Source organism: Parus major, chromosome 3 (genome assembly GCF_001522545.3).
Source record: "Parus major isolate Abel chromosome 3, Parus_major1.1, whole genome shotgun sequence".
Taxonomy (NCBI): domain Eukaryota; kingdom Metazoa; phylum Chordata; class Aves; order Passeriformes; family Paridae; genus Parus; species Parus major.
In genome coordinates, this window is record NC_031770.1 from 82371392 (window position 1) to 82388176 (window position 16785).

Here is a 16785-nt window from a genome sequence, read left to right on the forward strand (position 1 = left end):
TAGGACACACGTAAAATCTTATTCCAAAACTGAGTCTAGATTTAAAAGGCCCCAGTCAAAGTAGAAAATATTTTTCAGTGTCTAAATTTTAATATAAAGCAAATTCAGTATGAGTGTAAGTTTATGATTCATAAACAAATAGAGAAACATTTATGGTTTTGCACTTGCATTAAGTCTTTAGGCTACCCAAAATAAAGCATTGTTAAAAGCATACATACAAGCATGGTGTATTGAAATAATCTGGATTTTAAAATATTTCTGATGAACTGCAACACTTAGGAGTAGGAGACTGGTGATTACATCTTGCATTTATGTTCCTGGTCAATTTTTTACATTACCCAACCTGGATGTGTATCTATGACAAATATGTAAAAAAAGTGCATTAGCCACATAACTAACCTCTATTTTGGGGACACTCAGGAAGAAATCTATTCATATAGACTAATGATATGATTAATTTCTACAAGTACTGTAATTTTAAGGGAGGTAATTGGAAATTGCTTTCACACTAAGATAATGCTATAGACATCAGTAGCTTTTAAGCAATAGAAAACCAGTGAAGGATCTACTTTTCCCTTAGAGATCTTACTTCCTAAAGAGAACTGAAAGACCTGTGTATTATAATTATAGTGATAAAATATATTTTATATATAGTTTCAATCCATGAAAAAATCTCACATACTTAGATATCTAGAGATAAACTCAGCCTGTGAGTTTTCTTTCTGTCTTGTTGTGAAACATAATTGGACAACTGTAACATACCCTTTCTTGCCAGTCCTCTCACACCTGAGAGCATCAGGTCCCAGCTTCCCAATATTGTCCCTTGGTTATCCTGCTGCCAGAGAAACTTCTTGTCATCTCTCACCACAGGTTTACAAGCAGTCTTGTTCTCTTGGGATCCTAGGCTGCATCTCCCTGGATTCTCTGTAAGGCTGTGGGAATAAAAGTTACTATAGCTGAAGGTAATAACTGCAAAAAAGAAGGGTGGTACTAGCGACAAGGGGCTTATCTGGGAGGAATGGCAGCAAAAGTTGGGGTCCACGAGATAGTGGAAAGGATAAATTAGGAATGAAATACAGTTTTAGCACAGATGCTACAAGGAATATGATTAACTATTGCACCCTATATAATTATTTAGGCACCAAATACTTACATTTTAGATGTTTATATATATATCCAAATTTCCTATGCTGTCTGTCAAAGAAGCCTTGTGTCTCCAAAGTGAAATGCATTTGCACAAGTCATGTGCTCCCCCCAGTGGTCTTGGCTGATACTCTCGGTGCTCCAGAGAACTAAAAACCATTTATTTTACAAAAACTCTTCCACAGCCAGCTAAAAAGTCTTCAGATTAGACTACATGAATGTAAAGTTATTTAATTAAAAAGTTCTAATTACTTTTTTCCTTGAAATCAAGTAAATACCTAAATACTTACTGAATGTGGATTTAGAGTGACTGCATAGGAAGGACTAGAGAGTTCCTCACAAAACAGACTTTAACGCAGAAGTGCCAATGAAGTAAGAAATACTGACTTTCAGTGTTGCATTAGCTTGAGCAGTGCCTGCTAACACAAGTACGTACTTCCACTCTGTGTTCCACGTGATTGCTCCTCCATAGGAAGGGTGTTAACCACTGGAACCGGTGGCCCTGGGTGGGGGCAGAGTCCTCATTCCTGGAGATGCTTAAGAAAAGACTGTAAATGGTACCCGGTGTTATGGTGTAGTTGGCATGGTGGTGTTTAGTCAAAGGTTGGACCCTGACCTCAGAGGTCTTTCCCAGCCTAATTGATTCTGTGATTCTATTTAGGGTAGTCAGATTAGCTCCTAGGGGAAAACAGCAACATGCCTATGTATAAATATCTAAAGGGTGGGTGTCAAGTCAGAGGGAGCCACACTCTTCTCAGTGGTGCCAAGCAACAGAACAAGAGGCACCAGGCAGAAATTGATGTGCAGGAAGTTCCACCTGAATATGAGGAAGAACTGTAGTGTGTGGATGAGTGAGGACTAGAACAGATTTCTCAGAAAGTCTGTCGAGTCTCCCTGACTGGAGATATTCAAAAACTGTCTGGATGCAGTCCTGTGCCATGTACTCTGGGATGACCCTGAGCAGGGGGTTGGGCTAGACGACCTGCTGTGGTGTCTTTCAGTCTTACCCACTCTGTGATTCTGTATTCACTGCACCGATTCACTCACGCCTCCTGACAGCAGAGCAGGAGTGCAGAGCAGAACAGCTCCCAGAAGTGGTGGTCGGCACACAAGGCTCCACTAAGAGAAGCTCTCAAAACTCTTGTGCATTATTACATCTCTACAGTGGCACTGATCCTATTTATGAGGGCAGGAAGCTGAAGCTGACTTTTCAGTTTTTGACCCAAAGGATGGTGCCTTGGGTCAGCACTGCCCCTCGTGCCAACAGGGAGGATGAAGGGCAGGGAGACTGTCCTGGAGCACTGAGCGGAGATGACAAGGCTGTGGGCCCAGGTCTTACCTCAACCCCAGGTATAGGGTGGTAAGACCCCTGCCCTGAGTGCAGCAGAGCTGCCTGGCCAGCACATAGAATATATCCTATGAGGAGCAGCTGAGAACCTGGGGGTGTTTGGCCTGAAGAAAAGGAGGCTTTGGGAGGGGACGTCATTCTCACTACAACTCTCTGAGAAGAGAGACGTGAGGTGGGGAATGCTCTGTTCTTCCGTGCCTGCAGTGAGGACAAGAGGAAATGGCCTTAGCTGAGACAAGGGAGATTCTAATTAGATATAAGAAAAAAATTTCACGGTTAGGGTGGGCAGGTGTTGGAATAGGTTGCCCAAGAAGGTGGTAGTCACCATCCCTGGAGGTGCTCAAGAGGCGACTGGCTCTGGCACTGGTTGACGTAATTTAGTGGTTATGGGGTCACAGTGGCAGTGCCGGGTGGATGGTCAGACTGGATGATTTTGCGGGTCTTTTCCAATATTGACGATTCCACGACTCCATGACTGACTCTATGACTGACTCCATGATTTGGGCAGGCGCGCGGCCGTGCCGCGTCACCACCCGCGCGCCCGGCGCGCCCCCGCCCTCAGCCGCCGCGCCCGAGTGCGCATCCGCGGTGCCCCTGGTCACGTGTCCCGCGGCGGCGGCGGCGGCGCCATGGCGGTGAACTACAGCGCCAAGGAGGAGGCGGACGGGCACCCCTCGGGCGGCGTCGGTGTGCCGGGCGGCGGCGCGGTGGGCGGCAGCGGCGGGGGCGCCGTGAAGACCCGCAAGCCCGACAACACCGCGTTCAAGCAACAGCGGCTGCCGGCTTGGCAGCCCATCCTGACGGCGGGCACGGTGCTGCCGGCCTTCTTCATCATCGGCCTCATCTTCATCCCCATCGGCATCGGCATTTTCGTCACCTCCAACAACATCCGCGAGTACGAGGTGCGCGGGGCGGTGTGCCCGGGCAGGGGCTTTGGGAGCACCGGGGCCCGCTCGGGGAGGCCGGGCCGGGCAGGGCGAGCGGGGATCGCCTGCTCGGAGGCCGCCTGCGACTCCGGGGAAATCCGGTCCCCTCCCGACCTGCCGGGACCCAGGCGGGGACCCAGGCGGGCTCTGTGAGGAGCGGACACGGCGCCCGGGCGGCTCCGATCCGGCCTAACGTCTGTGCTCGTCAGCAAAGCGCCCATTAATTACCCTGAGCAGACACCGAGCTGACAGTCATCTCCGCATAGGCTGCAGCCCTTCTCTGAGTTCTTCCAGGAACTTCCAGGGAAGTTACTGCTAGCATTTAATCGACACAGCCCAGTGCACGTTTTTTCCCCTCAGCAGTACAGAATGTATGTGCATCATCCGTGGGATAGTCTGTGACAGTCCATTATTTATCTTCAGATCTTCCAGAGTAATTGTATTTTAAAGACAAAGCTCTGTGGTGAATGTGTTGCTGTAATTCTTACCTGCGCCGATAATTTAATGTCGCAGGTGCTGTGTGGGAGACCAGGGTGTCCAGAGTAAACTTGGAAACAAGATCGAAGAGTATGGTTTATTCTTGTTAACACTTAAAAAACTCAAGTCATGTACATCTGATAATCAGTCATTCTCCTGCTGTGAAAAGTTGCTGAGTGTTAGCTGAAAACGGAACCGTTTCAGTTTTTTTTATCTGTACACAGATACAGAAATCATCTGTATCTTTCCATCTGTATCACAGTTGTATCCATTCGATAACAGAACCGGTTTGTGTTGTAAGGAAATAACCCGCAGGGCTTAGGGACGGACAGCCTTGAGAAGCAATTGACAGCTATTATTAGTTTCGGTGAGCTAATAGGACTGAGATTGATTGTGGGGAAGAAGGTGTGTGGTTGTTCGTTGTTTTATTGGAGGATATGAATCTTTGTGGATGAAATCACTCCAGTTACTGGACTAAGTTGCCACGTTCAAATTAGTAGTGTTTAAGACAATAGCTTGGCTGGTGGCAGTAAGTTGTCATGAAGCCCAATTAGTAAAGAAATCATGAGCTAGGAAATTAATGGTATTTCCATATTTCTCTTAAAATGCAAATAAGGTTATAATAAAAACAGTTTTACCTCCTTTTATGTTAAGATCTACAGTTAAAGTCAAGGAGAAAAGCAGAAGGGAAAAACCCAAAAGCTGAAGAGTATTTTAGAGCATCCTAATTAGTGTGTAAGAATATTTTTTAGAAAATAGTTGTTTTTTATATGGAGTGTTGGAGTTACACTGAATATCCGAAAACTGGCACAAGTGCTTCAGAGAACATGGACAACTTGTTATGTGCACATAGATTTTTTAATTGTCATGTTGTAGCATATTTAAGGTAAATACAATTGCACATTTTCAACACTCCATGGAGAGAAGTAAAAAAAAAAATCCTCGCTAATTCTGATTTTTGTTGGCAACTGCATTTAAAATAGCCATTTCTACAGTAAAGCAGTACAAAGTTTTAGATCATTATTGGACAAATATATCCTTTTTCCATTATGACTGAATCTGCATTGGTTTATGGGAGCAAGAAATGCATGTTTCATGAGTTCAAAAATGTGTGTGTCTTCTTTTGCCTGTATTGCTGCTGTATGCATATACAGGATTTTTATGTACTATTGTTGCTTAAGCAGTTCAGTCAAGTACTCCTGGTAAGTTCCAGTAGAACCCAAAAACCAGCTGTGCCCATCTAACATTTGGCACAAAAGTTGTTGGTTAGCTGGAAGCACAGCCCACACTCCCCTACACAATCAGGTTGTGTATATACAGCAGCAGTAACCATTTGTATTGGAGACCAGTTGGCAGGCACAGGCCTTCAACCCTCTCTAATTTCAAGATATTCAGCACTGGAAATAGTTTAATTTGTTTGTTTTGCTGTATGGATTTACTCTTTCACCTTTTGAAATTCTCAAAAAATGTTAGGCTTTTTGTGAGGACAGGAGGGACTTTGGAGTCTGTGGTAAGTCAGAAGGGAGAATCTTGTGTTCTGTTGCCTGATCCTTATACATGTTTTATGAAGTGCTTATCCAGTGACATTCTGCAAGTGAGATTATCATCCTAAAGGCAGCTCAATCTCGAAAAAAAATCAAGTTTAAATCAAAAAAGGCTTTATAGTTGCAGCTGCAGAACACAGATAAAGCATTTTACCAATTAGGACCAACATCTGTGCTCAAAACACACCACTGAGGGGTGCAGCGTAAGACACTAGTATCACATATATGCTTAGATGACATATGTTCCTGCTTAGAATGCTGGCTTTTGTTATAACCTCCAGAAGTTACTCACAAACAGCTGTAAGTTTGGTTGTAGGAGACAAGACATCCAAAAGCTACATGCAGTGACTAAGCTTTTTTAGAAATGTAAGTGAGGGAGGAAGCACAGGTGGTTATTTACGTCTATCTCCTAGGCAGTATCTCTTAAGTGTGTGTGCATGACTTAGTGTATTGGAATTGAAGAGGATGTATAATTTGTGGCCCTGAATACATATTCAAGTCACTCCTGAAACGAGGTATGGTAGCCATTAGTATTTCTGTGGACTGTGCTGTTCTTTTACAGGTGCAAGAACTGTTTGTAAGCAGCAAAATGTACCTCTTCCATTGATTTCCTTTATAAGATGTCTTAAATTCAAATGTGGAAGATTTCCAACAGTTTTTTTAAAACAAAACTTAAGTGTACTTAAGAATTATTGGGGTTTTGGTGTGTTTTCTCTAGCATTTTTTCATTGTTTAGAAAGGGTATAATCACTCATTTATTTTGGGTCTGTCATGAAAATAGTTCATTTGTGTGGAAAACTAACCAGCTGTGTAAATGTCTTTTTGCCTGTTACTAAAGGCTGAGAGAGTTCTGTGTTTCCTGGAGGTTTTTTTTTTGTTGTTGTTGTTTTTTGTTTTTTTATATATACAGAGTGAATAAGAAGCATTGACAGAGCATATTAACATATGATAAAATGTGAGGAATATACACAGTATTAAATGTGTAGGAAAGAGATCTTTATGCTGTGACTGCTGCAGTGAAATGCATAATGGTAGATAAAATATCAGATTGACTTAAGGCATGGCTAGGAATGGAGAACTGAAAGTAAGTGCATTCCTGTTGCCTGCATCATTACTACAGTTCCTGTAGTTCCATGTCAGAAATGATACAAAAATTAGTAAAACCTACAGAGAGGAACAGCAAAGAGGACCAGATTTATGGATTGCCATTTATACAAGAAATGGTCAAGCAGAGTAGGATAAATATGTGACAAAGTATGACGTCTGCAAAATCACATATAGTTTGGAGAATATATGTATGCAGTAGTTATGTTATTTCTCTAGGTGTATGTCAACTGACATCAACAGCCAGAAAAACTATTGGTGTGGAATAATTTGGATATAACCAAGGTCCTTAAATCTGGAAGGGCTCACTGTGTCAGGTTGTCAGCTGTTGGCCGATCCCAGGGGACAGAACTGTGGGGTCAGGCTGGTTCTTGCTGTGGGCTCCATAGTAAGTCCTTGGCTTTCCCAGTTACAGTGTTACTTTGTCAAGAGTTGAAGATGGATGTAGAAGTCTTCATCCTCTTAAATAAGCTCTGTCTTGAATATAATCTGTAAATGTGGATGCAGGGAAAAAACTACTTGTGTAACTGTACAGGAAAGCTCTTTGATAGCATGCAAGCTGATTACAGTGCATCAAAGCGTGGTCCTGGTTCAATGTACATCAATTTCATGCTCCACAGAATTTAGTCAATTGCATTTTTTAAAGTGAAGTCTTTAGGTCCTTTGCAACCTTAGTCTTTAGCCTGCACTCTTGGTCTAAAACTTCTCACACTGGCAGGTTCTTTCTAAAGGAAATGCTTACTTTAGCAGAACACACCCACCCCTGAGTTAGCCTTCAGCATTGTTCATTGGGAGCAGCAGTGGGTCTGTCTGCTGTAGCTAAACAGAGATGGCTGCTGCAGCAGCGCTATTTCTAGCTCAGCATAAACTTAATATCTTGTTCAGCTGAGGAACAAAGATTGTGATCCTCTCTCAATCTCCCTCTGTCTCTGCCAGCTAAGAGCTTCTGATGCTGTCTAGTTTCAGCTAGGCTCATTAGCATGTAGGTTTTGTCTGTCAGAAATCTGGCAGCAGAGCAAATGCCAATCAATAAAAGTGCTTGCTGAGGGAACTGGTTGCAGCTTATTAGATACTTGAGAAATCATAGGAAGAGAGACCCTGAAGAAGATGCAGAGGAAAATAGGCTTCAGTTCTTTCCTGGACACACCTTGTGTGTTTATTTTAACTAACCTTAAAACAGTTATTAGGACTGATCATAAATCATTCATTAATTCTTGTTTATTCCTTTTACTACAAATACAAATCAGGACGAACCACTTGCAGCATCCTTTCATATAACTGTATAGATGTACTGTAAATGCTACTTCTGCTAAACCTTTTTTTTTTTGCATTAAGTATAAGGTATATATTTCACCAATCTGATTCTAAATTCTAAAATAGGTAATTCGTAATTGTGGAACTACATCTTTTATAGGCAGATGGAAGCTTTCTTCTGCCACAGCGCTGGAGCTACATGTGAAAAAGAGCTCAAGTGGTTAAGCCCCTCGAGTTGGCTTGGACTGTGATCATCTTTCTTGTCCATATACTGGTTATTTTACCATTCCTGACAAAACAGTATTGGTGCATTAATCTTTCCTGTTTTAGGACAATTCAGGCATTAAGTGATTTATTTTTTTTAATCTTCTAATTAGGTGGCTAAAAATGGTCAACAAAGCAAGTTTTCTAATGCAAATAAATGCATTTTTTTTAATACCTAGACTTTTAAAAGTTTAATCTCTCTGGAAAGTATGTGAAAACTGGGATCTGCTTGTCAAAGTGTGGTTGGAAACATACTGTGTGGAGTGTCTGCTGGTTTTGTTTTGGTGTGTTTTGTTTGTTAGTTGGTTGGTTTGGTGTGGAGTCTGGGCCGTTGTAGGGGCTTGTTGGTTTTGTTTGGTTTTGGTCCAGGAGTAATTTCACCCTGTTAAATTTGTTTGCATCTGAAATCAAGCATATAGTCAGAAGCAAAAACTGGTTTACAGAATCATAGAACGGTTAAGGCTTCTTGAGGTTGTCAGATAGGCCTGAATGTGCTCTTGGTGTTGAGATGTAATTTCAAAATAAATGTCATAACATCTCTTTGGCTTAATAATAATTTTTCTTTACTCTCCCATTGTAAGTTAATGACTATTTTTCCTGTTACAGATTGACTACACGGGAACAGAACCTTCTAGTCCCTGCAACAAATGCTTAAATGTGTCCTGGGACAGCACACCCCCTTGTACATGCACCATCAACTTCACACTGGAACATTCATTTGAGGTATGCTGCCCTGAATGCAGGATGAAGTTGGAATGGTTTACATATGATCTATTTCATATTGAAAATGAAAGCTTTGTCCCTTAAGGGTTTTTTTTTTCCTCTTTTAGAGGATTATTTTTAGTTTTCTTTTGAACTTTGATCTGATTTTTGTGTCCCCTTTTTCATTAGCAGGGATGAGATGTTTCTTAATGCCACTTTTTATCCGGAAATATGCAACATTAAGTGGAATGCTTCTGTTTTACACATTCAGAATTACCTATGTATCACATAGCTGGAGAGTAGATCAGCTATCCCTGCATGATTTAAAAAATCTCGGTTCAACAGGAATTGGAAATACCAGACAAGTGCTTTCTGGCAGATTGGAGGCAAATGAGTCTTGCGGGTTCTACATTGGTCAAGATAGGTATTTGGATTAGTGCTGGTGAATATCATTCTGGTCGTTGGTGGCACATATGTATTGTTTGACTTCAGCCTTGTTAGGATAGTACTTTTATGTACTCAGTATGAAGAAAGGATTGAGTGTTGCTGTAAACATAGAGTTTAAGGGATTAAAATTGCCCTTAAAGGTTCATGTGAATGAAAATCTCTCCCCATCTTGCTTCATGTAGAGCAATGTATTCATGTACTACGGACTTTCCAACTTCTATCAAAACCACCGTCGTTACGTGAAGTCTCGAGATGACAGCCAGCTAAATGGAGACAACAGTTCACTACTTGTAGGTATTCGTGCTTGGATGTGAATGAACTGCTCATTTCTGACTACTGCATAAATCACCACATAGAGTATTTAGTCAATTTATAAAGAGGTACTAGAGTTTTTGCATAACAGAAGGCAACCATAAGGAATTGATATTTTCTGAATTTGTTACTGAAAATAATTATAAAGTAATATAAAATTTCATGTTGATCATATAGTAAAAGCCAGGTTAGTTGTATAAACTAGCACAGACTCATTTGCCTTTTTTCTTTCTGACTATCAGAATCCGAGTAAGGAATGTGAGCCTTACCGCACAAATGAGGACAAACCCATTGCTCCTTGTGGAGCTATTGCCAACAGTATGTTTAATGGTATGGTAACAATTCTAAGTTATCATTTATATGGGTCTGTGATCTAGTGTTTGTTTTCTGTTGTGTTGCACATTATTCCAAATAAAGATACCATGGGGTTTTTTGTTTTGAATTGACACATTTTCATTGTTCTGAATAAAATCAATGTCTTGTACTGCTTGTACTTGTTTCAAAATTGCTAGGAAAATGAATTTAATCGCATAGCACACAAAGGACGGAAATATCTGTTGTGAGAATCTGGTAGTGGTGTGATGTAGAAACATAGATATCATATATGTATAATAAACTGCTATCTCATATACACTGATTCTTACAGAACCGCTTGTGATTGTGTCAGGCAGATAGTAAATGCCTTGCCTGGTTATTTTTGTTTTGTTTTCTCCTGGAGGTAATTGTTTCAGTGCTTATCAAGACCATCTGTCTAATGAAAGTTTCTGCAGCTGGTCTTCTAATTTGATTTCGTCTTTAGATACACTGGAGTTGTACCGCATTGATAATGACACAAGGACTCCAATTACTTTGATCAAAAAAGGCATTGCATGGTGGACAGATAAAAATGTAAAGTTCAGGAATCCTACAGGAGATGGAAACAACTTAACTGCGCTTTTCCAAGGTAAAAAAAAAGGAAAAAAGCAAAATTTTAAAAATGGCAAAATGCTTCAAACACCTTTTGATTGTACACATGTTTTGATTTCAGAGTTTTGCCTCACATTTTACTGAATGTGCTAAATAAATGTGTCCATCTGTGTCCCTTCCCATTCTCTCCTGGACCCCCAGTCTCCTCACAGGTGGGATGAGGTGAGGAGCAGAAGAGGCTTTAATGCTGGCAAATACTGCTTAGCAATTACAGAAACATCACTCTTTATCAACACTGTGCCCAGCACAAATCCAAAGCATTGTCCCATACCAGCCACTGTAAAGAAATTTAATTTTATTGCAGTCAGGACCAGTACAAGTTCTGTCGTGCTTGGATTTAACTTACAAAGAAATTGTGCAGTTGTTAAATGAAACTCTTCATACAGAGTTTTCATTTAAATGTTTCTGTGGCTAGGTTGTGCTGTTCTCCAAAAAATTTAATTATTCTTTTTCTTGTTATTAGAAGTGACTGATGTGTCTCATTTTTTAGGTTATCTAAAATTTGGCAAATAAAAGTGATAGCAGATGTTTTTCTCCAGACGGATTTCTTTCAGGAACTGGTTGCTGTGATCCTGCAGGTGTTGATTGAAGCTTCTGTGAGTTTTTGTAGCACAAACACGGAGCACCATTTGTAATTTCTTTTTCTTTGCGTCCTTTGGGCTGAACTCCTCTGGGATCCTCCCTCATGGGGAGTCCCAGTTATCTCAGTCCTTATTATTCGAAGAAAACTCCCGAGCTCATTAAAAATCTTGTTTCTCATGTTTATTAACAGGTGATCACAAAACTTGACAGGTCTCTCCAGGCTGGTTACAAGGTTAATCTTTGCAATTTAGCACATTTCTTTCCTCTGATGGTACAAACAAGGCCTTGTGGCTCACTTCGTGTCTGATGCACAAAATGGCCTCGAACTACGCAGTTCTTTTACCTTTATACCTATTTTTACCCAATTAACAGTAGACACGTATATTATTAATGACCCAATGACCCATCACCTCTGTGATGCACTGCGGCATTTTCTATCCAATCACTTACTATTACCCAAAAACCTCTAGGAGATGAACATGAAGAAGAAAGAAGGGACAAGGGACAACACCTTAAATCCTCCATCTTGTCTCCTGTTTTCTAAACTAACTTTTTCACCCAGTGATTTAAAAAACTTCCTAATCTACACACTTACACTTTTAGCTTTTTCTATCTAACTTTAACATTTGTTTTCATGTATCACCATGAAAACATGCTCATGAATTTTATGTTATATGAAATTCAGTGTTTTTCTAGATCTTATAACTAAGTATTAGAAACAAGGGCACACAATCTGTATCTCAGACTCCAACATCCTTTGGCTATTATGTCTAAAAAATCTTAGGGCTCTAAGAACATGTGTGTTTATGCAAGATATATAATAAGTTCAGGCTTAACCTGCTGTGGGTTTCTTGCTTAGTCATAGCCAAGTTACAGTGTGATGACCCTTGGAAAAGCAGATGCCTTACCCTAATACAATGTGGAATTGTATTTCCAACAACATTAGCAAAAGTGTTTGGACATAATCTGAAATGATGTTTACAATATTACTTGCTCGTGGTTCAGGAAATGGTTCTCAAATTCTACTGAGTGAGCAGAGGACTTATCATCATAATGGAGAATTACATACCAAGCAGTACTTTGAGACATGACTTTCTACCTGCATGAATTGTTTAAACAAATGGACAGTGCTGTTATGAATTGTTATTTATTTATAGAATTCAAACTATTTAAACTGCAAAATAAAAAGTTTATAAACAGCACAGTGTGTTGCAATAGTATTGACTCAGCCTGTCTGTTTGTACTGTTTAGAAGTTAATGTGTTTTTTTGTGATATTAGAATGGATTTTGACGAGCCGGTGTGTTACTCAGTCCTGTATTTGAAATGCTTTATTATTTTTGTTTAATCCTAGGCACAACAAAACCTGTGAACTGGCCCAAGCCCGTGTATATGCTGGACTCAGAGCCTGACAACAACGGCTTTATCAATGAGGACTTCATAGTGTGGATGCGCACAGCTGCTCTGCCAACATTTCGCAAGCTCTATCGCCTCATCGAAAGGAAGAATAACTTGCAGCCTACCTTACAGGCTGGAAAATACTCTTTGGATATTGCATACAGTATCCTTTGAAAGCAGGCCTTAGCTGGATTACAGAAGCATATATTTGCAAGCTATCAGATTGAACTAGCCTTTCTTCTTACCATCTCTAAGAAACGATGGTATTGAGCTGTGGTTGAAAGCTGGCAATGAGACCTAGATAGATTGTTACCATCCTTTACTTCTGTGCTAGTTTTATAGCATTAATAGCTTCATAGAGACAGGGAAATGAGATTGGCTGGGTGCTGCGAAGGAATTGAGAAAAGCATAGGAAAAAAGGTAAGAACAGAGGTAGCCAAGGAATTTATGAGCTGTAACTTCAAGGTGAAATGACATTATGTAATAAAAGGCAGACTGACTCTGAAGGTCACAAAAATGACAGAGCTGTAGATCTGGTGAAGGTCTGTTATTCTTCTTTGGGGAGACTAAATATTAGGCAGAAGTACAGGAGACTAGAGAAGGAAGGTTGTCATAGTTACTGAATTCTTAAAATTCAAAAGCATGTAATGATACTTTTTTATATAGCTACTGCAGTGTTTTCCTTTGCTGTAAAACTGGGGAGTACATATAAAACAGAATGAACATAAAGAAAAATTCTGTAGTAAAATAGACACAAAGACTGATACTATTATTTCCCTCACTTTATCAAAGCTACTTTCATAATCCCACAAAATCATGCATTTTACTCTTCTTCAGGATTAGTGTCTCCTAACATGGCTTTTGTTTTGAAGTAGCCGACAATGCCCAGATTAGCTTTAGCCAAAAAGAACAGCTGAATGTTTCATATTTGCAATTCAAATTCCAAAGGCAGCAGTTAGTATTTGGAACCTGAATGAAATTACCCAAAATTTTTCATGTGACCTTTTCAAGCTGTGTTTGGAAACTTGCTTCTTGTTTTCCTAAATGCTTTTCAGATTATCCTGTACACAGTTTTGATGGACGAAAAAGGATGATCCTAAGCACCATCTCGTGGATGGGAGGCAAAAATCCCTTCCTGGGAATTGCTTACATCACTGTTGGGTCCATATGCTTCTTCTTAGGAGTGGTATTGCTGTTCATTCATCACAAATACGGCAATCGGAACACGAGTGCAGACATTCCCAATTAATCTTGCATTCAGAAAATAAATGTACTGCATGTGCATCAAGGCCAGTCCAGAATGGACCCAGTTTTTGAAAGACAAACCTCTGCTTTTGTCATTTCTGAGACTGGGTGCATAATTTTTACCTAAAGCTGCCCTTTCTCATACCGTGGATAAACTCTTGAAAATGATGGGTATACAATTAGCTCAATTGATTGTATCTCTGCCTATGTCAGAAACAATTTTTCTGATGTTTGCCTCTAAATGGGCAGGCCACATGATGCATATAGCTCCTGTTCCCTTGATGCATCTGCTGCTTGTTCACGTGCTATGTAATGTTGGTATGATTCAGTACATTTAGATTGTTTGGAGAAAGATGGTTATAAGATACTGTAAATTGTTGACTTTCCAGAATTCAGGTGTCAGTGCTGTTGGAGAAGTCAAGTCTTAAATGTTTTCTTCGATTTACTGTCTTGTGTGCATGGGCTCCTACGTTTCTTGCTGAGATTTTAATATATTTATACAAGTTGTTAAATATTTTTCCTGTGTCCTACCCACCTCTGTTATATTAAATCCTTTAAGTGCTCTGTAAACTTCAGCACTCTGGATTCTTTGTATATTTACAATATATGTGCCTGGCCAGTAAATGAGCATTCTATGAAAATACCAGAAAACCTATTTGTTAATTATCTGCGTGATGCCCTTTAAAAGATTGTTCTAAATTGGGACATACTTGTTGCAGGTATAATAAATTTCTTACTTTCTTTGCTTTAAGTCATATCTAATACTAGTTCAATTTTTGCTGGTTTTGCTTTTTATGAGCAGCACCAAGCATTAATCAAGAAGAACTTAAAAGATTTTTTTCCAGTAATACCTTGGGGTGAATTCATTTTACTGGGGTGAATTCCTTTTACTGGAGGAGTTTCCTAATTTTTTTAAAGCATACATATTCTGAGCAGGCTTTGTTTTAAGGGAATTGTATACTTTTTCCTTATTTGGAGTGAACACCACATTAATTTTTTGCGGTGTTAAGAAAGTAAAAGTTCAGAAGTTTAGATGGCAGTGACATTTTTCCCTGAAATGCAGATTTAGCTTGCTGTGGAACATAATTTAAATATTGCAGATAGATGCAATGTGCAGGCTAGAGTCTTAAATTACAGAAGGATTCACCTTTAGGTTAATTAAAAATTAACTGTACCCTGTAAAATATTACTTTTTGGTGACTTTTTTTTTAGATGATGCACAGAAACTGTAATGTATATGGTGGAGATCACTTTATATGCAACTAGCTTGATAAAGTATGGAGTATATTAAAAGAGACCTAATAAATTCTGCAAACCATTTAGTTAGATACTTGGTTTTGTTCTTGAACATACATTTATTTTTATCTGGATAAAAAGACATCATTAAGTGGAAATGCAGTTTTAAATGAGTTGTATTTCTGAGATTGCATATTTATTACAAAAATGCATGGTCCAATAGCTTAATCTGCAGGCAACTTTAAACAAAACTATTAATTTATCACATAATCATAACTGCTTTTACTTAATTACTTGTGTAGCCTAAGAGTTTAAATATGTAAGTCTGGATAAACTGTGGAATGAGGCAGCATTTCCAGTGTGCTAGCTTTCCGTAACTCCATATAATAATTTATTTGCATAGTACAGCCTGGCAGAACATGGCTTTCAAATAGTACCTTTCAAGATTTTATTTAGTGTTATGTTCATGTTTCTGGAGTTACAGAATAAGGGCAATTACCCTTGAAAACTTGAAGAACATGTTAAACTGGCATTCAGCTGTAGACTAGCTGCTAGTCCAAGATAAATGAGCGAGGGGATGTCTCACAATTACTGATTAAAATGGTTTGATTTTTAAACTTTGTGTTTGTCACTTGAAATGCAAATATATTCTGCTTCATTCGTAATTCCTATTTTTTTCCAAGTGGGAAAGGTTGCTTTTTGGGCTGTGCTTAAAATTAAAAAAGAAATATTTTTCTGTCTTCACCTTGTAATATTTTTCAATGCCTTTTACTGACTATACCTGCCACTATATCTTCAATCTCAATGAAGTGCACCAGGGTGAGAATTGCTATCTGGTTTTTGTTGCAAATAAATGGGTTCTCTGAGACTCTGTAGCAGTAAATACATGGGACAGTGTGCCCCTGGAGCTTAAAACGCTTGTAAGAGTTTAAAATCTTGGTCACATTTGTAAACTCTTCCTTCACTCATGCTCATTTGTCTGGATGTCATGTTGATAACAATGGAGATCCTTGGAGGATCCTTGGAATCTTTCAAGGATGAATTACGAATATCAAACCTTGAAGGATGCAAGTCTTGTCTTTTTGTAATAGAAATCTCTGAGGGAGGAAAGGCCATGCCAGTGTAGGTCAAGTAACATCTGCAAATAGAGCAGTGAGCATGACTGGTTGGATTGGATTGACAGGAAATGTTATTGACTGCATCCTTCTCTCACATGCCTTATTTGCAGTGGGAAAAGAACAGTTAGACTGAGTTGAAGAGTGTTTTTAGTAGAAAAAGGTGACTTAAGTCTAAATCAAATACCTAGAGTAAATTAAAAAAAAAGAAATTACTTTCAAATGCAACTGCTGAAGACAACATTGCATAAACACAGAGTAATCTGATCTTCAAAGTTCCTGTGACAAGACAATGGTTTCTGATCTTTACTGAAAATGTGATCTACCCTTGGTATGGTATTACTTGTTTTTTTTATTCAATAGCTCAACATAAAACTTCTCCAGTATCCCAAAATGTTCTACATATAAAAGACTTCTGTGTATTGAACAACCTGCCCAAAATGCTCTCTTTCAAAAGAGAAGAAAAAATGATGAAAATCTAAGTTAATTTTATTCTTGCTTTCTTCTTTGCAATGTGGCCAGTTTATGGAAGAGGCCTACTTCTGTCAGTGTAAAAATAGACTGAGCTTTATTTTCAGAAAGCCCAACTGTGAAAAGTTTTGGGATTTTGTTTGTTTGTCAAGTAGTAGTATTGCATTTTCCTGAGAGCACCAAGAGTATTTTCATGTAAAAATTCCCTCCCTTCTAGCTCACAGAATGTTTGATCACCATGTGCCTTCTGTGC

The 16785-nt window shown here is 39.4% G+C and overlaps 1 protein-coding gene across 2 annotated transcripts; it reads left to right on the top strand.

The window, feature by feature from the left end:
- Window positions 1-3096: 3096 nt before the first annotated feature.
- Window positions 3097-15814, top strand: TMEM30A (transmembrane protein 30A). 2 transcript variants are annotated; one of them, XM_015622734.2, is made up of 7 exons: window positions 3097-3393; window positions 8667-8783; window positions 9392-9499; window positions 9764-9851; window positions 10321-10464; window positions 12422-12628; window positions 13521-15814. In XM_015622734.2, the coding sequence occupies exons 1-7, from the start codon at window positions 3121-3123 to the stop codon at window positions 13712-13714; spliced, it is 1131 nt and encodes a 376-aa protein (XP_015478220.1). In that variant the 5' UTR covers window positions 3097-3120; the 3' UTR covers window positions 13715-15814. The 2 variants fall into 2 exon arrangements, with proteins under 2 accessions (XP_015478220.1, XP_015478221.1); XM_015622735.2 differs by lacking the exon at window positions 10321-10464.
- The last annotated feature ends 971 nt before the right edge of the window (window positions 15815-16785 follow it).